General features: G+C 52.1%; 1 protein-coding gene across 1 annotated transcript; it reads left to right on the top strand.

Annotated features, from left to right (window-relative positions):
• Positions 1-11,159: 11,159 nt before the first annotated feature.
• Positions 11,160-12,923, top strand: TLCD2 (TLC domain containing 2). The gene is given in 5 exon segments (XM_021704480.1): positions 11,160-11,207; positions 11,210-11,337; positions 11,538-11,620; positions 11,836-11,918; positions 12,471-12,923. Coding segments are annotated over 5 exon segments (795 nt in total).
• Positions 12,924-16,614: the final 3,691 nt, after the last annotated feature.

Genomic DNA, 16,614 nt, shown 5'->3' on the forward strand with positions numbered 1-16,614 from the left:
GTGACCGCCCCGGCACGGAAACAACCGCACGTGGCTCAAATGGGCCGGCCGGACCGCGCCTCCCGCCGGCGCCACCGCCTGGCAGGCCTCGGTGCCCTCCCTCCCCGGGCTCTGCTCCGGTCAGGTGGCGGCTTCGTTTCCTCAGGGAGCAGGGGAGGGAGATGCTGAACGGCCCACGAGATTTTCCCTCCCTTCCCTGCTTCCTCCTGCACGCACCAGAACGCGGATTTAAGGAGGATTTTCCCGGAGATTCCAGTCTTCAGCGGGCTGATCCCACCCGCCCCTCTGGTTTTACAGATAAGAAACCGCAGGCTAGAGCTGGGGCTTTTGACGTTAAGTCCCTTCAGCGCCTCCATGCTGCCTACCAAGTGAAGGGGCTTTTAGTTTTCCAGTACATTTCATCAGTAACATTCCATCTGGTCTTTACAGCAACCCTTGAGGTAGAAAAGACAGTTAATATTGTTTATATTTTACAAGTGATTACCAAGAGCCACCAAAGAGACTTGCGCAGTGGCAGAATGGAAACCTAGAAGCTGGGGCACAAACTTTCTGCCCTAGAGTACTCCCTCCGCGCCTCTCCCCACCCCGCAAGCCCTCTTGGGGCTCTCTCTTTCTTTCAAATTCTGGGCGATCTGAGAGGGGGAGAAGTGTCCCAGGCCCAGATGCTTGTAGTTCTTGGGAGGAAATGTTCCCCCCAAGACTTCCCGTTGAAGATCTGCCTCTGCGGTGTCAGAGCCTGCTGCTGTGGTCAGAGCCTTGCAGTTGCTACTTTGGCTGGGGTGGGGGAGGAGGATGCAGCACAGGATAGGGAGCAGAAACCAGAGAGCTGGCTCCAAAACTCAGTTCTGACTCATTTGCAGGACAGAGAGGCCATTATAGTAAAACCACCGGCTGTTTTTTTTTTTTTTTTTTTTGAGTCTCTCCTAGAAGGAGATTTTGCCTTGTGGAGGAGTTTGGTGTAGAGGTTTGGGGGATCCATAAAGACAAGAAAAACTACAGTCCTAATTACAGAAGAAACAAATGGCTCGGCTGTGATCTGATTCCATCTGTATCCTCTTTCTTGAAGCAGCGGGAGCCCTGATGTGCTTGGTCACATGGCCTTGGGCGGGAATAACTTATAACCATCACTCCTGGAGCACTGATTAGGAGCCGGGCACCCTGCTAAGCACTTTGCATATCTTGTTTTGTTTAATCCTCACCACAGCCCTTTTAAGAAGATATTTTTATTAGCATTTAGGATGAGGAAGCTGACACCCTTAGGTAACTTGCCCAAGGTCACATAGGTAAGAAGTGGTAGAGCCAAGATTCAAACTCAGACTATCTCATTCTCAAACCAATGTTCACTGTACTCCTTGGCCATACAGTACTATTTTTTCACCTGAGAAATTACGGGTTCCTTGACAATCTCCATCCCCAAATTTGGTCTGAGTACCTGAAGGCAAGAGAACGGGTTTTGATAAAAGGTAGTGCCTGTTGCTGCTAAGGAACAATAAAATTGGGTCCACCTGGTCTTTGCTCTGGTCTGTTTACCCAGACTGAGCAGGCGCTGCTTTTTCTACCTGCAAGTTGGTGTGTGCTCTGCCCTCTAGTGGTTTCGTTGCAATACAACAATGACCTTGAGTGTAACTAACCATAACTTAAGGATTGTTTTCTTCCCTTGAATAGGATGGCCTTACAATGCTGGGCACTGGTGCACTAAGATTTCTGGAGCACTGACTCCTTCCCCAATCCGAGGCCTAAAACAGTGGTTTTCAAACTTGATGATGTACTTCTGATTCAGTAGTCTGTGGTGAGACCCAGGAATCTGAATTTTTAACAAGCTCCCCAGTTCATTCTGCAGGCCACATCTTGATGTAATGATTTGTAACAGCTCAATTCCCACATTTCCGTGGAATCCCAACCCAAGCACCCTTGAGCTTTGGGGAATCTGGGACCAAATTAGCCACTCCCTTTTGCCAACTTCAATATTGAGTTTCCTGGAGGTCATGGCTTGGATAGTCAGGGAGGGAAGCTGCAGCTGCCCAGGCAGTCAGCCCAGGCTGAGTGAGGTTAGTTCTTGCTGATCTGGCAGGGAGAAAACTGAAGGAAGCTAACATTTAGTGCACCAACTGTGGGCCAGATATTGTGCTAGGTGTTTTCAAATATAATCCTTTTTTAATACCTACAATAAACCGTGAATTTTTTTTTTTGTGAAGATTTTATTTATTTGACAGAGAGAAAGAGACACAGCGAGAGAGGGAACACAAGCAGGGGGAGTGGGAGAGGGAGAAGCAGGCTTCCCACGGAGCAGGGAGCCCGATGAGGGGCTCGACCCCAGGACCCTGGGATCATGACCTGAGCCGAAGGCAGACGCTTAACGACTGAGCCACCCAGGCGCCCCTAAACCATGAATTTATTATTCACTCTTTTGTAGATGAGGAAATTGAGGTGCAGAGATGTTGGGTATCTTCATCAAGTTCACAGCTGGTAAGGGCTGGAATTTGAATCCAAGTTTGTCTAATTCCCTAATTCTCAAATGGGGGAGATTCTGGCTACCAGGGCACATCTGGTAATGTCCAGAGACACTTGTGGTTGTCCTAACTGCAGGGTAGGGGTGTTGCTAATTTCATCTAGGGGGCCAGGGATGCTGCTAAGTATGTTACAAACGACAGCCCCCACAACAAGAAATTATCTAGCCCAAAATGTCGATAGTGCTGAGGTTGAGAAACCCTGGACTCAAAGCCTGTGCTTTTGCTCTATGGGGTGGGAGGGTGAGGGGAGGGAGAGTTAGCAGAACAAAGTGGGGATAGGCCTACCCCAAAGGCCTTGGGTAGGAAGGGGATGGGACTTCCAAGATAAGGATAATGGATAATGGGGGCAGCTGGTGAGGTTTCTCTTTCTTCCAAGCTTGGCCAAGGCCCTGCTCAGTTTCTCCCAACCTTGCCAAGTCAGTCCTGGGACTTCACACTAAGTTTGTCCTGGAATGACCCTGACTCCCCAGCTCAGGGCTGGGGTAAAATATTTACCTGGGTCTTCCTGCAGGACTTCCCAGTCAAAGCCCCTGGTTCCTGGGATCAGTGCCTTCCACCTGCAGCCCCTGTGAAGATCCACATTAGCACCCTTGCTGTGGAGGGTGAGAATGTAAATAAAACAAGGGCCAGGTGGCATCTAGGGTAAAAGTGGAGTGAATGGGCAAAGCCAAGAGAGTCCCCTTAGCTGGTCCCTGTCTGGGAAGGAATAGGGCAACTTGAGTAGGGAGTAGGGGGCAAATGGCCTGGGGAGCAGGGTTCTGACCCCAGGAGGCTTGCTTTCCACAGCCATTCCTCTCCTCTAGGTTTGGTTTGCTGCTTCACTGGACCTTCCCCAGCACCTATTCCTGGAGCACCCACACACACAGCCAGCCACCATTCTGGGCTTCCCCAATACTGGCCTCCTTCTAGACCTGCGAAGGCAGATCTGAGCTGACTGTGCAGACAGGAAATACCTCTCGTTCCAAGCTCAGAACCTCTGAAGAACTAACCAGCAGATTTGGGGGGGGGGGAGCGGCGGCGAGAGGGAGGAGGGAGACAATCTTGGAGTGAAAGAGGAAAGAACATACAAGCAGGTCCCCCGTATCTGGGGTTCCATCTCCTTTCTTCCCTCACGACCCAAGAGGGTTGGGGCGGAGGCGCCGGGGTGGGGGTGGGGGTGGGGGGATAAGGGGATGGAGGAGGGCAGGCCTGGAGGAGGATGTGGTAACAGCTGATTCGTCCCCTGAGGTCACACTTTCCAACAATCAGCTGTTACTGGGGTGGAAGGCAGGAAGTTTCCTTAAAGGCACAATGTTCTGAACGCAGGCTCAAAATTCTGGAGCTCCTAGGAACCACAGCAATTACTTGGTGGAGCCCGTATTTAATACAGAGAAACTATCTCACACCCCAGACTCATCCTTCCGGCTCAGTTACCCTTACACTCAATTGGGAGCCTATGGAAAGGTCATGGATCCCCGTCCACACGTTCGTCTTTGGGGGAGCGGGGTGGGGGCGGATGGGTGATAAATTGCCACGGGTCCCAGACTTGCCCCTTTAAATAAGCGGTTCAGCAGCTTTTGCCAAGTCATTGGGTTCCTCTCGATTTTGCCCATTCCCCGCCCCCCCCCCAAGGCTCTGATTGGCCCCTGGGGAAGGGGCAGCCTCCTCATTGGTCTCTACCTTTGAAATCCCTTCTAAGTAGGCCTGAGTCAGTGAGAGGCTTCTGGAGGGCGGGACAGAATGGAGTATTAGGCAGAGGATGGGGTTGCTTACCAGTTGACACTTTGGCACGACCCATCCCCTAGTTTCCAACCACAAGTCTTGCTTCTACCCTCAGGTGAAGACTGTACTATGAATCTTTTGTTAGGAGTCTGCGGCTTGAGAGGCTCTGTCTACGACTGGGACAAGACATACTCTACAAGAAAAGTCTCCTGGTTAGTAAGAGCCCGCCAGGAGAGGAGGACTAGATCTCTCCAGTGAAAGCTAGCACTAGGCGAGGTGGGCAGTTTTCCCTTCCCCAAAAACCCTCAGGAGTCCTCATCCAATGGAAGAGCCTGCTGCCCTGGAGGCTGATTTCCACCTTCAGTTCTACCCACTCCTGCTGCTTCGCCTGCTGCATTTTTCCCTAGAGAGCTATTGCCTAATGCGCAGAAGTCAGCGAATCCGTTTTGGGGTAGTCTTAAAAGAAGCACTCATGGCTCCCAAAAGGTGGGGCTGTAGCCCTTTAAGGACTTCGCCGGGATGGATTCAGAAATGAGTTTAAAAATGCCAACTCACAGAGCGCGCTGGATTCTGGGAACGAGGTGTCAGACCGAGAACTACATTGACCAGTGTGCACTGCAAACACACACGCCTTTACTTCCTTCTGCTCTTTAGGACTCTGGTTTGACGTAGCGCTCTCGAAGCAAGCGGCCTTAGGCGGAGGACTCAGCCACACCCTTTCATCTATTGGCGAGCTCGTGAGTTGGTGGGCGTGGCCTAGCGCAGCTCCACCAGGCAAAGGGGTGGCCTCCTTGCCAATCAGAGCTAAGACGCCCGGAGAGGCGGGACCTGGGCGAAGTACTGGCGCCCCCGAGTGGGTGTGGTCACGCTGCCCAGCAGTGGGCGGTGATTGGCCCTGGGCGGTGCAATCGCAGCTTGTGCGTCACGACGCCGCCAGCTGATCGGAGACTGGAGCCGGTGTGTGCTGGGCGCAGGGAAGACACAGCGCCGCCGGCCGTGGGGAACGGACGCACTGATTTGCTCCCTTACCCTCAGCAACCCCCCCACCCAGCACCAGGTGGGTGTGAGCTGGGGTCCCGGTCGCACTGGAGGGAACCATGCTAATGGGGTAATGGGGGAAAGTAGGGTCCTGTTGGCCACACCCTGCCCTTCCGGGGGAGGGGTAAGGGGGCGGCGGGGGCAGGGAAGCCTTTGGGGAGAGGGGGCCTGGACTGGCTGGAGTAGTGTGGCAGGAGGTTTAAAGAAAGAGAACGGAACGACAGTCGTGGCGGAGGGTTTCGCAGAGTGGCTAGAAGGAAGACGAGGGGCTAGAGGGTTAGGGGCAGCTAACCTCGGCGCCTCCTGGTCAACGGATACGAGAACTGGCCTCCCAGCTTGGGGAGGGTTTGGACTGGGCGGGTAGCGGGGAGGTAGTTTTCCTCTACTGGCAGTCAGTTGGTCAGGGCCAACTGAGCGCCCTGGCAGGGAAGGGGTCTCTGGGCGGGCCAGCCCCTCCTCTCGTTCCCTCCAGGGGATGTTATGTAAGGGGGGAGGGGAGAGGAGTAGGGGGCGGCGGTGCGGGGGCCTTATGCAACCCAAAGGTTAGGGTTTCACCGCGGTTGGTGGGGGAAGCGGGCTGGAGGAGGACCTGGAAACTCTAACCCCCCCTCCCCAGCCTAACTGGCCGTCTTGGGCCCAGAGAAGGTCACCTCTGCACCTCCCCCCAGCATGTCCGGTTGTGGGGCCCCTAGCCCAGGCCTGGCCGTGACCGCCTGGGAAGCCGGCTGGCTGGGTGGGGCGCCTGGGTTAGTCATCACTGGGCTCCCTCTCTCCCCACCTCTCGGCCAACTCTTGGCCCCTCCCTATGGCCTCTCGCTAGGCTATCGCCCCCACCTCCCTCCGGCCCTAGTTCCAGCCTCCAACTCATTTGGCCTGTCATCCTGGCTGTCAGACTGGGCTAGGAATTGTCAGGGTGCCAAAGAGTTGATGGAGCAGCTGGTCAGAGGGTCAGTGCCCTGGGCCCACCCCGCCCTGCAGCCAAGGGCACCTGCTTGGCACAGACTCTGAGCAGCCGTTGAGTCCTATGGGCTGAACAGAGCTGGCTCAGACAGAGGAGAGTGGGAAGGAGTTGGACTGGTCACCTGGGGGAAGGAAGATACCACAAAGTTCACGTCTCCCCAAGAGGGTTTTTGTAATTTGAAAACCTCCCACCCCCACCCTAATTTTTCTTACTCTCTGAGTATAGATCTCTCAAGGCAAGACTGCCTTTGGCTCCTCACACTGGCATGGGCCATGCCCTTGGACTGAGTGTCAGCACGGACCCGCCCTCCCCAGCTCTCGGCCCTCAAGCCTGCCACGCCCCCAGCCCCCTCCCTGGGCCATGCTGCAGGGCCCGGCTTTTCCTGCTGATTCATGCGTTGGAACTGTGGGGGCGGGGCTTGGAACTTGGAACAAAGTTCAGACATGGAGGGGCCGGCAGACAGCCTGGAATTCATACCAGATGTACCCGGAATGCGCAAGCGGAATGCCTGGCATTTAAGAGTCTTGGGGAAGCTGCCCATCCACCCTGCCCATACCTCCCTCCCCTCCAGCCTTTGGTCCCCTGTTCTCTCCTCACAGTCCCTGGAGGCTCTGCTGACCTTCCAAACTCTAGACCTCCTCCCTTCCTCACTCTTCCCCAGATGTAGGCCCCCCAAACTCTTCCAGCTGAACTCCCTGATCACTGAACTCACATTTCTGGACCTAAGGTGTAACTTCTCACCTAGTACCTGGGCAACTGGTGGAGTATGTCCAGGGTTCTAAGTCCAGCCCTCTCTGAATGCTGAAGAGGCTGGGCCCTCCATGGATAGCTGGGGCAAGGAGGGGTGAGAGCAGACCTGGGTCTCTACAGCCTTCGGTTCTGGAAAGAGGCACAAGGAAGTATGTTTAGAGCTGCCTCTTGCTTCTTACTGAAGTTAACCGCTCCTGCAGGCCCAGGTCAGAGCCAAGAACGCTTTGTTACAAGGTTGAGCATCTGTTGGAGCTGGACTTTGATGGCCAGTGGGACAGTGTCCCTGTGATATGGCCCTGCTCAGATCCTTCCCATTTTTTCTTCCTTTTCCTTTTAGGAGCCTGTCCCTCCCACATCCTCACCTGGCTGAGCCGCAGTAGTTCTTCAGTGGCAAGCTTTATGTCCTGACCCAGCTAAAGCTGCCAGTTGAAGAACTGTTGCCCTCTGCCCCTGGCTTCAAGGAGGAGGAGGAAGAGGAGAAGGAGCTGCTTTCCCCTTCATCTGGAAGGTGACAGAACTGGGGCTGGGAAGGTCCGAACAGTGGGAGGGAAGGGGACCTTGTTCAGTTGGAGAGCCTTCAGCCAGATTGGCCCAGCAAGAAAGAACAATTTCAGATTAGAGACCCTGGTTGGTTTGGGGAATAGATGGCTGTGACCAACCAAGGATACTTGGTCTACACTGGTGTGACAAGAGAAGGATGATGACAGGAGCAAAGAAAACTGTCTACCCTTTTACCCAGATGTCTTTCTTGGCCCTCCTTTCGCTCCTACTGCCTTTCCAGGTGAGGTCCAAAGTAAATTTCTTCTTCAGGAAAAAGGTCATACCGAGACTCCCATCTGAGTAGTCATCCCCATGCTCTTACCTTTTCCTCTATTTCCTTAGACTGGCCTAGACTCTAGATTCAGGAATAATCACCTATGTGTGGGATCCTTAGACCTCTTGTCTCAGCTTCTCCACCTGTGAGATGGGGAATCACATGGTTGAGTATGCAGGAGGGAATCAGAAGCCTACTTCTACAGGCTACTCAGAGCCTGGGCTGTCCTCTCCCTGTGGGTGGGAACAGAACAGCTTTTCACATAAGCTATTGCCCCTCCCCCCCATCCATGAACACCATAACTGAAGGAGAGTGGGGGGAGGGTTAGAAGGTGGTGCTAGGGTTAGACCAGTGCAAGGGGCCGGGAGGAGCTCAGTCTCTCCATTGACATCCCACCATGCAAAGGTGGCCCCAGGCTTCCTCTGCCACCCGAAACAGGACTGCAGCCCCTGATGGGGTTGCAACTGCTGTTCCTGTTTCTTTCCTCACTTTACCTTCCAGGATAATTTGTGAGACCCTGCTCCGGCTTGTGCAGGCAGACAGTTCTCTCCAGCAACGAGGAGAGGTGGGTTATGGGATGTGACCCCCTTTGGGGCATCAGGCAGTATAAACCTACCACCCCCCAGCTCCTGATGCAGTCTAACTCTTGGGGCTCAGGCTCTGGTGTGGTTCAACCATGACCCAGTCTCCCTGCCTGAAGGTGGCCAAATTCAGGGGCTGTAGGAAGCTGTCCTATTGTGGAGCCGGAGGTGTGGAGATAGCAGGGTCCTAGTCTCCATTTATGAGAAACAGAGATTTAGGGGAGAGTAGATCATTGAACCCACCCTCCTGCAGCCTAAGCTGGATGTGTGTGGGACTGCGGTGGAGGGGGTGGGTAGACTGAGTCAACTCATAGTCTGCAACAAAGATTGCTCTGTCCCTGGACATTGCTTCCATCCTTTCTTCCCCTCCCCGCTTCGCTGGCCACAGAGTCTCCCTCCAGCCCCGGGTATGTGGCTCTGCCATCCTCACCCATCATGAAGTAAAGATGAGGAAGAGCAGCCTGGGGACACAGAGGCAGGCAGAAGACCAGTGAAGGACCAGGCCTGGAGAGCACAGGGCCCTGTCTGGGCACCCCGCAGAGGGGACCCATAAAGGGCAGGAGCACCCCAGGAGGAGGGAGGACAGCCAGCTCCCAGCCATCTGCCTCATTCACTATTTCTCTCCAGTGTTACTTACTGCCTCCCTCAGAGATACGAGACTGTATTAAAGTGTCCTGCGGCTTCATTCTCCTACTTCTACCTCCCTACCCTGTAATTTTTATATAAAGCAGCCTCAAGGAACAAGAACCAGCTGTGAAAGGACATACGAAGGAAATTCATAGAAGAAATTCAAATGGATAAAACCATGAAAAACAAAGCGTGTTTCATTAGTAATTAAAGAAAGACAAATATAGCTGAAAGCATTTTTCCCTTAGCAAACTATATTTTAAAAAAAGAAAGACCCAGTATTGGCAAAGTAATACTAAAATAACACTCCTATACATTGCATATGGGGGTGCAAACTGGTACGGCCTTCCTGGATGTCAGTTTGGTAATATGTCTCAAATACCCTAAAAGTTTCCATCGCCTTTGACCTAGTCATTCTACATTTGGGAATTTATCCTGAGAAAATAGTTAAAGATTTAGTCACAAGATGCTCATCCCAGTATTGCAATAGAGAAAATGAGAAGCAACTGTCTGATTGGGAATTCATTTCTTTTCTGCTGTAATGAAAATTTGCAGTGGGGGATTGCTTAAGTAAATCATTGTATATCCATCCAGATGGTGTACCGCACAGCCATTAAAAGTCATGTAGAAGAACATTTGACTGGAAAGAAAAATGCTCTTTGAATATTAAGAAGGTTATAAAAATAATGTGTATTATGTGATCTCAATTTTGTTTTTTAAAAAGATGGGTATATTCTTGTATACATAAAACAGATGAAAAAGACAAAATGTTAATGGTGGTTATCTTTGCACAGTGGAACAAAGTCATTGTAATTCTCCTCTTTGGCTTTTCTGTAACTTTAAAATTTTCTATATTGTGTATGGTTTTCATGTAATAAAATTTAAAAGAATCAGTGTCATTTTTTTAAAAGCTTGGAGAGGCGGGTGTGGAGGAATCAAGGGGTGCCCCTAGCCCTTTGGACATAATGGGGTTTTGGTGAAGAAAAGGGGTTGTGAGAATGTGGACAACTTCATTCTCTGGGAGTAGCTGGAATCTGCCCTTTCCATGTATGGCAACGGCGCTCTGAATTACTGGCTTTCAGCCCGCTAAGAGGTGTGGAGTGGAGTAAGGAAAACAGTAAAAACCTGTCACTCTTCAGGAGTTGGAAGATGGGGGAGGGGCGCAGATTTTCCTCTCCAGGCTGAAAGGTTCTAGAATCCTATCAGTCTTTGTTATTCTCTGATTCTGCCCCAACCTTGAGGTGACCCTGTGTGGCCTCTCCTTGCCGCCTCAGATTGGAAGAGGGAATTCTATTCACCTACCGTGTACCCAAGCCCTTGGGGGAGGGGTGCTTTTCAAGACTTCGGTGTTGAGTGGTTTCCTTTTGCCTCCCCTTCCTAATAGCAAGGCTCCTCTGTAGGCCCCCAAAAGTGGTTGGGGGAGGAGTCCCCAGTGGGTCGCCTCTCCAAAATGGGAGCTGTTGTTCCGTTTGAAGGTACAGCGTAAAGGAACAGGACTGTTGGAATCATAGGGTCGCTATGATGTGCTAAAGGTCTGGAAACCTCGGGAGGTGGAAAGGGTGGCTCCAAGGAAGCGAGGTACCCCCACAGCTGAGACGGGGGGTGGTGCGGGGCAGGGCGGTGGCGATGTTTAAGCATGTGCGAGTGGGTGTGCGCTGGCCTCTACCTTCAGGTCGGGGAGGGTGCAGTGGGCAGAAGGATGACCAGCAGGTGAGAGGTTAGCGTGGGGAGAGGAGGTGAAAGACGATGGGGCGGGGCCTGTGGGAGTGTCAGGTGAGATTAGCAACCTATTGCTGGAGCTCCGAGGGGTTTGGGACACATGGCGTTGGGGAAGACCCCTATCGACATGCTGGAAGTCTCCCTGAGCTCGGTCGCCAGGCTTGGTTCCCGGGAGCCCCCAACCCTCCATCCCCGGCTAGGGCGGGACGCGATCGGCTGCGGGGGCTCCGGGGCGTGGCCCCACGGCTGCTCCAATCACCACCTAGCCGAGTGATGGGGGCGTGGTCAAACCCTGGAAAAGTTGGAGCGGATGCCAGAGGCGCGGTGGGCCGGGGAGGCCGAGGACCTGTTCCTGTCCGGAAGCCAGCGCACAGTCCCCGCAGCTGGCACTGGATGAGTCCCGGCTGAGAGCGCAGGGGTCCAAGGGACTGAACCGGATCTAGCCCGCCCACCAGGCCATGGCGTCTTGGGGGCTCCTTGTGACCGGCGCCTCCTTCGCCGCCTTCCGCGGGGGCTGCACTGGGCGCTGCGGCTGCTGCCCGCGCCGGGATCCGCTGCCCAGGACCGTTGGAAGTGGCGCAATATCTGTGTCTCCCTGCTGCACAGCCTGCTCACAGGGGTTGGGGCGCTGCTCGAGTGCGGGGTATAGAGGTTCGGGAGGCACCTGGGTGAGGGGTGGAAAGCTGAGATTGAAAGACCCGGCGGGCGCCTTCAAAATCGAAGCCGGACCTGGACAGTCTGACACCGGGTGGGGGTGTGAATGGGTGGGTGAGCGTGCACAGCGGGAGAATGGGGTCTGAGTCTGCACGATGCTGACCATGGTCCCCCCCCCACAGGCTGTTGGTGTACCCTCAGATGGCTGCCGACCCGATTCACGGCCACCCGCCCTGGGCCGTGGTGCTGGTGGCTGTGTCCGTGGGTGAGTCTGCAGGGAATGCCAGGCCATTTGGTCGGGGAGCAACCTAACAATGGTAACTCCACGTCCCCTTTGCCCTCTCCATAGGGGTCAAATGTTTCTGGCAGCTTTGCTGAAGGAAACTGAGGACCCAGAAAAAGGAGGGGATGAAGATTCCTTTCCAGGAGCTACAACTTAGGGGAGGCCTAATGCCCCTCCCCCTCGTGCCACACCCATAGGTTATTTCTTGGCGGATGGAGTTGACATACTGTGGAACCAGACCTTGGGCCAGGCCTGGGAACATCTGTGTCATCATTTGGTGGTGAAACTTGGGGAAAGGAGACACAGGAAGGGTGGTATGCTCAGGCTGGGGTCCCCAATTTCTCTTCAGGTTTCTGTCCAATGACTTCCCAGAGTCTCTGACCCCTGTTGGTGCTTGATCTCCCCAACCTTGGGCTGGTTTGGGGGAAGAGGATTGACTGCTAGCCACAGCTGGAGTCTGAGCACTGCCTGAGTAGCTTGGATTCCCTCGGGTGTCCCATCTGATTGAGGAATGTTGCATATGGAGCTTTTCTGAGAAAGGGGAGTCCCAGTATAGGGAGTGGGCATGGGGCATGAAAGCCCAGGAATGGAAGTGTGCAGATGCTGCTGCTGCCCCAGGGGAGAGAGCCTCTGGGCCAAGGCTGCTTCTGTCCTACGGAAGGGTTATTTTAAGGCCATTCAGGCCCCAACATGAGGGTAAGTATAAAGGGCAGGTTTTTGATAGGGTGCCACAAAATGCTTGGGAGCCCCTGTCTTAAGGCCTGGGATATTGGTACATGATTGGGGGGGGAGGTCATGGAGGGTCCTCTGACCTCTGACCCCGGTTCCCCAGGTAGTGAGCTGCTTCAGCACCGCCATTCTGTCCAGCCACTATGTGGGCTTCTCTCTGGTGTCTCTGCTCCTGGAGCTGAACTCTGCCTGCCTGCACCTACGACAGTTGCTGCTGCTTTCTCACCAGGCCCCATCCCTGGCCTTCCGCATGGCCAGCTGGGCCACCCTGGCCACCCTGGTCCTCTTCCGCCTGGTGCCTCTGGGGTGGATGAGTCTGTGGCTGATCTGACAGCAACACCAGGTGCCTCCTCCTCTGGTCATCCTTGGTGCAACTGGGCTGGTCACTGTGGGTGCCCTAAGCATCACACTGGGTGTCCGTATTTTGGTCAGCGATGTCCTGCAGTCTCAGCCTCATCCACCCATCCCTGGGCACAAGGAAACCAGGGGCACAAGGAGATGTCGTGATGGTGAGCTTGTCACCAGGGATGATTCCACTCTCAGCCTGAAAGACTAGAGAGAGGCCTCAGGCTCCTCTTCTGCCAGTCCTGGGGGAGGTAGGGCCAGGACAAGGAGATGGTGGTCTACAGTGTACAGTCTTTCATTGGGGTAAGGACTGGACTGAATTTTCAGTATCTCGGTCCCTCTTCCAAGTCACTCACACCCCTCCCCCATTCCTAGGATCTGAGAAGAAATGCTGATGTTCATGGATGGGTGGGAAACTGGGCTATTGTTCAGTGAATTCCATCATCAGAGGACTGCTTCTTCCAGCAAACTAACTCGAGGTACGGCCAGTGCTACCAATAAGGGGTGGCAGGAGGCATGAAGCTAAGTGAAATTGCCAATGACATCCTCTACTTTTAACACAGGAACAGGTGAAGAAAGGTGAGGTCCTATTAGGACCGGAGAGATCTAATGTGGAGGGGGTGGGTTCAGAGGGAAGAGAGGTCTCACCTGCAACCAAATTCTAGCAGGGGGAGGAGGCCACAACAGGTGCTATCTGTAGCAGTAGGGATGGACGTACTAGTGGCCAAGAAACAGAAGAACTGGACCACTAGAGTTGCTGCTATTTCTGGTTCTCAAAGCCACACTACTGTGTTTGTACTTACTGCTAGTCCTACTGCCTTTTAAATTTTTAAAAAGCCCAGCATCTGCCTTTTAAATTTTCTTACTATCTCCTGACCCTTTCTAAGAAAATGCAGATTCTTTTTTTTTTTAAAGATTTTGGTTTTTTATTATTTATTTGAGGGAGAGAGAGTGAGAGAGCATGAGAGGGGGGAGGGTCAAGAGGGCAAAGCAGACTCCCCACTGAGCAGGGAGCCCGATGCGGGACTTGATCCCGGGATGCCAGGATCGTGACCTGAGCCGAAGGCAGTCGCTTAACCAACTGAGCCACGCAGGTGTCCGAAAGTGCAGATCCTTAAAGGAATGAGCATGGGACTAGGTCTGTCTTCTTAGGACAGTACTGAAGCCCAGAGCCATAGCAGGGACTTAAACACCCATTCTGGGTGCCAAGTGTAACGTTTTCCAAGGTCCAGGCTTTCATGGAAGGATGAAGGCAGGGGTAGAAGTAGATGAGGGAAGGCTCTCACTTGCCTGCAGAGGGATTAAGGAATATCTGACCCTCTACTAGGATTCATTTGCAAGCTTGTCCTCTCCTTTCTCCCATGCAACTTTTTTTTTTAGAGGTGGGGGCAATAGGAGAGAGAGAGAGAGAGAGAATCTTAAGCAGGCTTCATCTCACAAACCTGAGATCATGACCTGAGCTGAAACCAAGAGTCAGGTGCTTAACCGACTGAGCCACCCAGGTGCCCCTGGGGTAATTTTTTAACCATCCAATTTTCATTCTCTCATCTCACTTAAGAGACAGGAAAAAAATTTTTTTTTTAATTTTATTTTTAAGTAAGCTCTACACCCAACGCCAGGCTTGATCTCACAACCCTGAGATCGTGACCTGAGCTGAAATCAAGAGTTCAACGCTTAACTGACTGAGCCACCCAGGCGCCCCTCTCCCCTACCACTTCTGCTGCCTTTTCTTTCCCCTATGGCACAAAATCTCTTCTTTCTTCAGGCAGAACAGCCAGGTTATGGGAAGTGTAAAGCAGATTAAGATTGCTATTCTACTAAACAATGGACAGAAAGAGATAACCCTTAATTATCCACAGAAAAGATACATGAGCAAAAGCAAGAGACAGGAAGATTAAAACAAAAAAATTCTGCCCAAAAGTTGAGCTAGAGAAAGACAAAAGGGATGATAGAAATAGACATACATAGATTGAGGAACAGAAAGAAAGAGAAGGATCACCTGTATCGAAGAGACAGAGGTGAAGAGAGATGGAGGGCAAGACAGGGAATCCTTGGCGAAATGATAAGAAAGACTGTCATGGATGCTGACGGGAACCAAAGTCACAGAACTGGTAAAATGGGCATAAACAAAGAGGACAAGAAAAATAGAAATAAAAGCTGACAGGAAGGGACCCCAAGGGTGCAAGGCACAGATGGTCTAGACAGAGAAATAGAGTGAATGACAAAGAGGAACAACCAGACTCAGGAGAGATGGAGGGAAGAGAGGCATTTTGAGAGATTGGCAGAGCGAGAGAAGGGGGGAGGGAATAGAGATGAGGGGAATTAGTCAGGGGAGCTGAGAAGCAGAAGAACAGAAGGTGGAGGAGGCACTCAATGGAAAGATTCACTGGCAGAAAAAGAAAGTAGGAAATATGTTGAGTTGGAGACGGGCAGAAAGACAAAGGACAAACAGCTACAGTGTAAAACACAAAGAGCCTGACAGGAACTGATAGGCAGAGACTGGTAGGAAGATGAAGAGAAGTCAGAATCAGGGATGTAAACTGAGATGGAAGAATAGGCAAAGGGACTGAGGAGAACCACAGAGAGGGAAAGAAGGGGGTGGGGGCAGACTGATTAAATAAACATCCGAAGGAAGGAAGCACCTGGCTGGCTCAGTTGATAGAGCAGTGTGATCTCAGGGTTGTGAGTCTGAGCCCCAGTTGGGTGTACAGATTACCTAAAAAAAATAAGATCTAAGAAAAAAAAAAAAAAACCCAGACAAACAAAAATATCCGAAGGAAGGAACAAGGAAAAAGAGGAAATAGATGAAGAGAGGAAGAAAGAAAGAATAGAGATAGGGAAAATTTAAGGGGGGGATTGTGTGAGATGCCCATCATAGAGTCATTAAAGCCCAAAGGGAAGAATAACAAATAGAGACTGAGGAGAAATTGCCACAGCTGGAAGCAAATACAGGCAGAACATAAGAGCAGAGATATTTCATGTAATCAGACAAAAGCCAGAGAGGTAAAGGTATAAGAGTTGAGATAGAGAAATAGTAGAATTCTCTCAGAGTGTGTGTCCTTAATAGAAGTAGCATCTTCAAAACTCAGTCTGCCATCTTCACTGAATGTCTTGATTAAGAAAAACATTGTCTTGAGTTTTCAAAGAAAAAGAAATGTGGGGCGCCTGGGTGGCTCAGTTGGTTGAGCGACTGCCTTCGGCTCAGGTCATGATCCTGGAGTCCTGGGATCGAGTCCCGTGTTGGGCTCCCTGCTCGGCGGGGAGTCTGCTTCTCCCTCTGACCCTGCCCCCTCTCATGCTTTATCTCATTCTCTCTCTCTCAAATAAATAAAATCTAAAAAAAGAAAAGAAAAAGAAATGTGGTGGGGCACCTGGGTGGCTCAGTGGTTAAGCGTCTGCCTTCAGCTCAGGTCATGATCCCAGGGTCCAGGGATCGAGCCCCGCATCGGGCTCCCTGCTCAGTGGGGAGTCTGCTTCTCCATCTCCCACTGCCCCTGCTTGTGTTCCCTCTCTCACTGTCTCTCTGTCAAATAAATAAATAATATTTTTTTTAAAAAGGAAAGAAATGTGGCAAACCCATGGCAGGAATCTGTTCCCTAAGTATGTGTGGAGGTCAATATTGATTCATTGCAAGCCCTGCATGTTTTCTTTTGCCACTGTCAAATTCATGGTTCCAGTGAGTACCCTTCCAGGTAACAGCCGATAGTATCTCTGAGAGTTGTCAAGACCTTGACCATTATGGACATATGACTGTTTCTGTGGGTTAACTAGTAAAACTGGTACAGGAAGGGTGAGATTAGCTACTGGTGGGGGTAGGACAAAAGAGAACACCTGAAGAATTTGGGATCACACAAATTTTCATCATGGTGACCCAGTGAAACTTCAGGAAGGCAGGACTGCAT

This window comes from Neomonachus schauinslandi, chromosome 15 (genome assembly GCF_002201575.2).
Source record: "Neomonachus schauinslandi chromosome 15, ASM220157v2, whole genome shotgun sequence".
NCBI lineage: Eukaryota > Metazoa > Chordata > Mammalia > Carnivora > Phocidae > Neomonachus > Neomonachus schauinslandi.